We start from the raw sequence: 7,377 nt of genomic DNA on the forward strand, positions 1-7,377 counted from the left end.
GAGGACACTGAGTGTCTGACCCAGCGAGGGGCGCTCAGGCCGGGCGGGGGTGTGAGGAGCTCACCTGCAGGCTGGACTGCCAGGACAGTGCAGGCACAGCTCTAAGTGGCAAGTTTTATGCAGACAGCCCCGTGGAAAAAAGCAACTTACTTTGCACAATGATATTCCCACTTTTCAGAGCAAAGCTTTTTACGGGTTGTTTAGGAAAAGTGGGTAAAGGTTTGTTTTGGTTGACAGAGTCTCTGACGCCCAGGCCGGAGTGCAATGGTGCGACCTCGGCTCACTGGTTCAAGCGATTCTCCTGCCTCAGCCTTCCGAGTAGCTGGGACTACAGGCGCCCGCCACCATGCCCAGCTAATTTTTGTATTTTTAGTAGAGATGGGTTTCACCATATTGGCCAGACTGGTCTGGAACTCCTGACCTCGTGATCCGCCTGCCCCGGCCTCCTAAAGTGCTGGGATTACAGGCGTGAGCTACTGTGCCTGGATGGGTAAAGACTGTTAAGAATTTCAGTGACTAGGCTGAGCGCGGTCACTGCTCAGCGCAACAGCCCAAGACTCCATCTCAAAAACAAAAACACAAACAAAAAATTATTTTCAGTGACTAAACTTTTAAGAAGGAATGAAGCCCACACAGGAACTCTGTATGACTTTCAACCTGAGGGGCTCTGGCCTGGGCTTCCCAGTGACTTCGGCATCGGGACATCCACTGCTGTGGCGTTGGCCCCGTTTCCCGTGCTGTGCCCCCCACTTGCTGCAGATGCCCTGAGGACAGGGTGGCCAAACAAGGGGAGGAGCTGTGAGCACAGACGGGGCCTGCTGGTCAACAGGGCGGGGAGAGCCAGCCTGGTGCTGAGCTTGCAGCTTGGCTGGGGGAGATGCCTGGAGCCCCAGTACCACACAGACCTTCCAGGACTGCTGGGGGTCAGCGAGCAGGACCCCCTGAGGTGTCAGACCTGCTCCACATGTGAGGGGAGGGCAGCACAGGCGGGACACATGCAGGCTGAGGCCCTTCACAACCACGGAGCCAGGAGGGACTGGGATGTACCACCAGGCGACAGGCACCTTGTCCCCTCCTAGAGGAATCCAGTCCAAGGACTTCCCCACTGTTGCCTGGACCTACTGGGAGCTCAGGCCCCAGGGCCTTTGCACAGCTGTACCCTTGCCGGGTGCACCCTCGTCCCCCCCGTCAAGCCCAGTCCTACCCTCCCCCTTAGGTTTACCTGGCCCTGGCATCTACCCCATCTGTCCTGCCCTCCTGCTAATCTCCCACCCCCTGACCCCAGAGGTCAGAGAGGTATCTGTTCACTGAAGAATGCCAGAGACCTTCTTCCTGTGGAGGGATGGATGGGGTTCAGCTTGCTGGAGGGGCCGGCCAGATGCCAGCCTCCTCACAGGGAGTGCCTCCCTCTCCACTCTCTCCCCAGGAATGGCTCTTGGGGGCTCAAGGGAGCCTGGGCCTCTGCCCACCTGCAAGCTGCCTCCAACTCTCAGGGTCTGGACCCCCAAAATGCAGTCCTGAGGCCCCCGCCCCCATTCTACTGTCCTGCTTCTGAGGCGTCTGGGAATCACAGGCCTCCCGTGGAAGGGGAGCAGCGGGCGAGGTCTGTGTGAGCTCCACAGATGCCCGCTCGCCTGCCGGACTTAAAGTCTGTGCCCCTCCCTGACCACCAGGGTACCCAGATCCCAGGCGGCTCAGCCAGGCCCAGAGCCCCAAGAGCTGGGCTGTTCTCTCCAACCGGGATCTGGGGTAGGGGCTGCTCCCCCAAGTCCCTGGAGGACTGTCTGGGACACCCAGGCCCTGTCTTCTTGTCTTAACCACTCACAACGGAGAACACAGATGTTCTGTCCAATAAACGAGCCCCACCCTCCTCCCATCCAGCTCCACTTAATGTGCAGCATCACCCTGAGCATCACTCCCCCGAGCATCACTCCCCCGAGCATCACCCGCCGAGCCAGCTTCTGAGGGCCACAGGGCCATGGGGGAAGCAGTGTGGGGAAGACCTCTGGCCTGGCCTCGGCCTGCTCTGGGGGGAGCTGAGACCTGGGGACGGCCTGGAAGCCGCACCCTTTGCACTTGGGCAGGCCCGCCCCGCTCCCCACGCCCCACACACCTGCCGACAGCCTCCTCTGTCCTGGCCCCTGTGGGCCGCGGGGGGGCCTCCCGGCCAGGACTCCTGCTCACGGCATCCACGGCACTCGCTGCCTTCTGATAGTCCTCGCTGTTGGAGCCCCCAGAGGAGCTGCTGTCAGAGGCCAGCAGGGGGGCCTTCCTGGTGACACATACGTTCCAGGCACATGGAGAAGCTGGGCTGACTGCAAAGGAGGAGGCCTGTGCTGTCCAGTGAGGCAGGAGGGGCCACAGGGCACGGCCACCCTGGCCATAGGGCCCCCATACATGTGGCCTTTCACATGCAGCCTGTTGCCTGCACACGTGTGCCTGTGTGAGAGCTGCATGATGAGGCAGACAGGCTCACGCACCTGCCATGGGGTCTCCACACAAGCAACCCTGTTGCCTCCCCCATGATACAGGGCAACACGCCTTGGTCTCACAGGAGGACACAGAGGCTCAGGGAGGGGCCCGCTCCGCCTCATATGGTCCTGCCACAGCTCCTTCAAGCACCTGGGACACCAGTGTTGGCAGCCAGCTGTCACTCTCCTGGAGCTCTCAGCCTTATCTGGGGGAGCTTCTGTGCCTGACTAGGGGGCTGGGGGCCAGGGGCTCTGATCAGGCCCCAGAACGGCTTCCTGCCAGCACCCCACCCACATACATCTCAATACTGGGGTCCCGGGGCTGCTGGCCGGAACCCGGGGTGCAGGCCTGGGCTGTGCCACCTACTCAGACCGGACTCAGGGCCAGCCCGATGGCCTTGCTGCCTCCCCTCTGGGGGCCTCCCCATCTGCATGTGGCTGCTCCAGTCCCACTGCTGTATCAAACCCCAATGTCACCAGAGGCCCAGCAGCATGCGGGGCCCTGGCCACCACCTCCCACTGCCCCCAAGGAGGGAGGCCAGCTGGCCTCAGGTCTTAAACTGGGCAAGACTGGGCCTCTGCAGGAACCTGGGTACTGCCTGCACTACTCCTACTCACAGGCTTTCTCAGGGCCTTGGCTCCGGCTGCCCTCAGCCCGGCTGCGTTCTGTGTCCACTGGAGAGCTGCACCTGGGCCCTGACTCGGAGCTGCAGGCAAGCACGAGGACAGGGTCAGTCCCGGGGGACGGACGCCTCCTGACCGTGACGGGCACTTCCTGGCACGGCCCCCTCCTGCCAGCGCATTTGTTACCAGCAGAAGGGCTGGAAGTCGGTGAACTTGGCCCAGCCTTTCTCCTCTGGAGCTGAGGTACCAGCTGCCCACACGCTGGAACCCACGTCCTTCACCACTCCTGGGGCTGTGGGTGTCGAGTTCGCTGGCTCATCAAACACTGCTGTCCACATGGCGCCTGCTGGGGGAGATGGGTCAGGTGTGGGCAGGCCTGCCTGGGGTGCTGCAGGCAAAGGGAAGGCAGCACCCCCACCCCAGGGGCCCCACAGAGGTTGACAGGAACATGGAGCTGATCCAGGAGGGAGGGCTGGGCAGTGCGCATCAGCCCCTCTGAGAGCAACGGGGCAGCTTGAGGGTCCTGACAAGCTGCCAACACCCATGGGGCATGTGACCCGAGGCTCAGGGAGGCGCCTGAGGGGCCCAAGGCCTCCAGCAGGGCTGAACTGACCGTGGAGGTGACACCACTGCCCTGCCCTAGCCAGGAACGCAACCGACAGAAACGGCAGCTCACCGAGCACCACTGGCCCCTCCCTGGCCTCGAGGATGGGGTGCCTCCCTCCGATCTGGGATGTTCGTGCTTCCCCAGGGTGTCACCCTTGCTCCGTCAGCCTCAGCTAAGAGCTCAGCACCTCCTAACAGAGATTCCTGTCCCCCCGCAAAGTCCTGAGTGCCGCACAGATTCCGGTCCCCCCCACCCAAAGTCCTGAGTGCCGCCCAGATTCCGGTCCCCCCGCAAAGTCCTGAGTGCCGCACAGATCCGGTCCCCCCCACCCAAAGTCCTGAGTGCCGCACAGATTCCTGTCCCCCCCCGCCCAAAGTCCTGAGTGCCTCAGTGCTGCCTCCAGGGCAGGGATAAGGAGAGGGGTCTTATCAGCCATGCGGCCTGTGGGGTGGACCAGCTCCTGCCACAGACGTAGGCTGTGAGGGTGGCGGCCAGCCTGAGCTGCTGTGCTGGGGAGGGCGTCAGGCCCGTGCCCAATTTTGTGGGGGCCGGGTGGACGATGAAGACTAGGTGGACACCACCCACCAGCCTTGGCAACGTGGCTGAGTGACCACAATCAAGAGGCAGGGCCAGGAGACCACCTTGTGCCGGGCACAGGACAGCACAGACCCCTACTCGGGATGGCTGGGAAAGAGCTGGGGATGTAGGCTCCGGGCCACAGTGAGCCCCAAATGAAGCTTCCACAACACCCAGGCCAGGGTACCATGTCCTGTCCCCAACACCCACAGCCCCGGCCCCCAGCGCCACCTTCTGAGTCACCCTCCACAGTGGGGGCTTCCTTCTTCCCAGGGGCCAGGGGGGCACCTGCCCCAGGTGCATCTCCGTGTGCTTCTGAGCTCGCCTTCCCGTCCTGGCCTCCGCGCTCTGGGCCATTCTTTGAGCAGCTGTCTGAAGCATGGGGGGCTCCAAACCTGGGGGAGACTCAGAGTCAGATGCCTGGTGGCCCAGGATGGACGCCTAATGTTGAGGGTTAGTGACGGCCCCAGGCTCGGGGCTGAGAGTGAGCACAGATCATCTCGAGAGAGGAGCAGGAGTCGCTCTAGGCCTCAGCTCCGGGCTCCTCAGGGTCACCCGCTGCGTTGGGCCCCAGAACTTGCAGGACAGGTGAGCCTGCTCTGCAAGCCAGAGTTAGCAAACAGCAGGGCGTCGGGGCGTCTGACGGGTGTTCTGGTGGCTGCACCTCCTCGGCAGAGGCTTTGGGGGATGGGCGGGCCCTGCACCTGGCTCTGGCCATCACGCGGGTGGCACAGCGAGTGTCACTGTCCTCCCAGATGTCCTCGTCCTCGTCGTCAAAGGGCTGGATGCGGTCGCTGCAGCAGGCCTCAAACAGAGCTGCGCTGGGCTGCCGGGTAAAACGCCAAGGTCAGTTTCCAGAGGGTCTGGGGGAGACAGGAGGTGCTCTCCCCAAAGGGCTCCCAGAGGGGCTTAGTTCAGGATGTGGGAGCCCCAGGCTGGAGGGCAGGATGGGGAGGGGCAAGGAAAGCGACTGTTCTGAGCTCCACAGAGGGGCCTCCCCCAGCCCCACCGCACAGGCCCACGGCAGACCACAGGCCCGTGGCAGACCGAGCCATGGGCGCGGCCTGAGCTGCCTGGGAAAAGGGTGCCTGCACGCCACACAGCCCCGCACAGTGCCACACAGCCCCGTTGGCTCACACTGTCCTCGTCAGCGTCGATGTTGAAGTTAATCTCTGCAATCCTGTCAAACGGGGCACTGCAAGAGCAAGGAGGGTGGTCTCAGCGCTCCTGCCCCCTCACTGCTCATCTGGGGCTGCAGTTCTCCTCCCCCGGTGCTCACTAGGGACATCAGGCAGCACTCCTGGCAAGGCCTCAGGGAGCTGCCCCCATGGGACCCCAGCAGCGAGGACGGACGTCCAAGCAGACTCACTTGATGTTGTCGTCCTGGTCTGCAAACTCCTCATCATTGAAGCCAAACTGATCCACGAAGCTGGCTGCCATCTGCTGGATCTGGTAGTCAGAGAAGGCCTGGGAGGGAGGGAGGCAGGGACACCAGTCATGGAGCAGCCTCAGGCCTGGAGGCTGTTCTTTGGAACCACAGGCTCTCTAGTCGTTCAGGAGCTTCTCCTCCAGCAAAAGCCGGCAGTAAACTCTGACCATTCAGGGCTCACGATTCTACCAAAACTCAGGCTGCGTGCCTGCTGCGGTCACATCTGAGATACGCCCCATATTCTGACTTTGGAGTCCATCTGCTGTGTTCTCAGCGCTCTCATCAAGGTGGAGTGACTTTGGGGTTCTCCCCTCAGACCCACCCCACCCCATACGTGCTCGGAGACGAGCCCCCTCTCCCCTTTGCTAGTGAGATGCCATCAGACTCGTCTGGAGGACCAAGCGCAGCGCACACAGGTGCCGGCCACGCCCTCACCTGCTGAAGGGACAGCTCGTTAGGGAAAGCACCCTCAATGTCCTCGTCCTCACTCGAGGAGTGAAGGTGGTGAGTGCTCACCTAAAACACAGGCCAGATGGGGTGGGCGTGTGAGCCAGCCCAGCGCCCCAGATCCCACCCAGCCCAGCGCCCAGGACCCTGCCCAGCCCAGGGCTCCCAGACCCCGCCCAGCACGTCACTCGTCAGATCTCTGGGCCCCGGAGGCCGTGTTGTGTAAGGTGCCCAGGTGAGGCCAAGGCCCCGTGACAGCCCAACCTCCGTGTGCAGGGGGCAGGTTGTGGGTCTCAGGCAAAAGGAGCCCTCTGCCAATAAGCTACAGCTCCTGGAGTGGGAGGGAAGGGAACTGAGGCCAACACCGGCTCTGCACAGAGGTCCTCAGAGACCCAGCCCTGGTGTGGCACAGGACAGGGTCTCTGTTACGGACACCAGCCCAGAGGACACACTGCACACTTGCGGGCTACGCAGGGGTGCCGCGTGCAACAGGAGCAGGCAGGTGTGCGGCCCTTGTGCCTCCCTTGGCCTCTGCCTCAGGGCAAAGGCAGGAGCGTCGCACAGCGTCCCAGCACCGTGCACATGCCGAGGGGGCAGCCTCGAGCCTCCTCACCAGGTCCACAGTGTTCCTGCGGTTCGTCTCCGTCAGTGTCTCCTCCACGAAGCTCTCCCAGCGGCCACGGCAATCCGCAGGGAGCCCTGCAAGGGAAGTGCTGCCTGGTGAGCCCTGGGAGACCCCATGCAGATGGCGCAGGGCACCCAGGAGCTACAGCAGGTGCATCGTGGGTCCAGGAGGATGGGGCGCTGCTACTGCGGTCAGTCCGTCTGAGGGCCTGAAGCACGGGCTTTGCTGGATGGGAAGGAGGCAGCATAGCCTTGTGTCCGGAGGGACCTAGGGCCACACTGAGATTGAGGTGCAGCAACTGTGGGCAGGGTGGTGGGTACATCTGCTCCTACCGAGACCCCAATGGGCATCCGAGTTCCAAGTCTGTTGGTGCGGAAGCCCACGGTGAGGAACTCCCAGAAACGAGAAGCCGCGGAACAGAATCTAAGAGAGCAGCCAGCCTCCTCCTCCCGGCCCCACACCGGCCTCCTCCTCCCCGCCCCACGCCAGCCTCCTCCTCCCCGCCCCACGCCGGCCTCCTCCTCCCGGCCTCACAGGCCCAAACTCAGCAGCAGCCCACAGGCCGGGGCATGTGTCCTGGTCCTGTCTGCTTTTCCGG

General features: G+C 63.1%; 1 protein-coding gene across 1 annotated transcript in view; it reads right to left on the reverse strand.

Moving 5' to 3' along the window:
• PPP6R2 (protein phosphatase 6, regulatory subunit 2) overlaps positions 1-7,377 on the reverse strand; it is a 42,298-nt gene that overhangs the window by 3,049 nt on the left and 31,872 nt on the right. Inside the window, exons 11-19 of the mRNA XM_011985579.1 lie at positions 6,768-6,853; positions 6,143-6,223; positions 5,648-5,745; positions 5,416-5,473; positions 4,983-5,104; positions 4,510-4,673; positions 3,282-3,441; positions 3,090-3,178; positions 2,114-2,315 (exon numbers count right to left, since the gene is read on the reverse strand). Coding sequence (XP_011840969.1) covers positions 2,114-2,315; positions 3,090-3,178; positions 3,282-3,441; positions 4,510-4,673; positions 4,983-5,104; positions 5,416-5,473; positions 5,648-5,745; positions 6,143-6,223; positions 6,768-6,853 — 1,060 coding nt within the window. The remainder of the gene's footprint in view (positions 1-2,113; positions 2,316-3,089; positions 3,179-3,281; positions 3,442-4,509; positions 4,674-4,982; positions 5,105-5,415; positions 5,474-5,647; positions 5,746-6,142; positions 6,224-6,767; positions 6,854-7,377) is intronic.

This window comes from Mandrillus leucophaeus, unplaced genomic scaffold (assembly GCF_000951045.1).
Source record: "Mandrillus leucophaeus isolate KB7577 unplaced genomic scaffold, Mleu.le_1.0 Scaffold288, whole genome shotgun sequence".
NCBI lineage: Eukaryota > Metazoa > Chordata > Mammalia > Primates > Cercopithecidae > Mandrillus > Mandrillus leucophaeus.